Below are 1058 nucleotides of genomic sequence, written 5' to 3' on the forward strand. Positions count from 1 at the left end.
CTTTGTTTTTATTAAGCATCCCTGGTAATATGTTAAGCAGAGTTCTCGAAGCCTTTCGAGGCGTACTATCACTCTCCATAATCTTATGTACAATATGGTTGTAAGCAATAGGCATAACATGGTCAAACTTAACACAACTATTACTGGGTGCAACATGTGATTATAGATCCCTGTTGCGGTTGGTGACCATCCCAGAAGAGTCTCCCACCAATGATATTCTCCATCCTTCTTCACTCTTTCCCAGATGTGGTGTATCTCTTCTGTATCATGATGAATGGTGATTAGAGTTTTTTGTCCATTATTTCGGATGCGTTTTAACAGTTGACACAGGTCATCATGTTGTAGTAGTTTCTTTACCAATGTAAGCTTCATTCCGATAGGGGTAGGCGATAAATCTTGACTTAAGGTATAATTAGATTGTATTAATCGATAAGACACAACAGGAGCTGAATAATTAAAGTCACAGCCCATAACTTTAGAAAAAATACAAACACAAATATTTGAATGATTTCTTGTGTCTACAGTAATGTTATCTACGAATATAAGATTACAGAGGGTTCTCATACAAACACATCCTTTTCCAAGATATACAAGTACAGTTTCAGGGGTTTCATCAGGGTGTATTTCAAAATGACAAACATTTYGTTCAGTATCAAGACAAATGTCTTGAGCTTTGACAGTGTTTCTCTCACAAATAAATATATATATAATTTTAAGATTTTCAAACCTTTTTGCATCCCTAGAACATACTGGGTTAGCTGTTCATCTCCGTCCAACAGGCTGGTCGTAGCTGGCATATAAGTTCCTGTAGCCAATTGATGCCCAAATAAGACTTCTGCTGGGGAGAATCCTACTGGTTGTATAGGGGTTGTTCTCATTTCCCACAGCACTAAGTTTAAGGCATTAGGCCATTGGAGACTTGCCTGTGTACATACCCGTGCTAACTTGTTTTTAATAGTTCTGTTCATTCTCTCAATTTGTCCTCAAGCCTGGGCATGATAAGGTGTGTACAATTCTCTATGAATTCCTAGCATTTGATATAATTTCCCTAAAACTCC

The 1058-nt window shown here is 37.5% G+C and overlaps 1 protein-coding gene across 1 annotated transcript in view; it reads right to left on the reverse strand.

Annotated features, from left to right (window-relative positions):
• LOC112964568 (natterin-3-like) overlaps nt 1-372 on the reverse strand; it is a 6351-nt gene extending 5979 nt beyond the window's left edge. Inside the window, exon 1 of the mRNA XM_026062832.1 lies at nt 209-372. Within this exon, the coding sequence (XP_025918617.1) occupies nt 209-372 (164 nt within the window). The remainder of the gene's footprint in view (nt 1-208) is intronic.
• Nucleotides 373-1058: the final 686 nt, after the last annotated feature.

Source organism: Apteryx rowi, unplaced genomic scaffold, assembly GCF_003343035.1.
Source record: "Apteryx rowi isolate R43461 unplaced genomic scaffold, aptRow1 scaffold_1936, whole genome shotgun sequence".
Classification (NCBI taxonomy): Eukaryota; Metazoa; Chordata; class Aves; order Apterygiformes; family Apterygidae; genus Apteryx; species Apteryx rowi.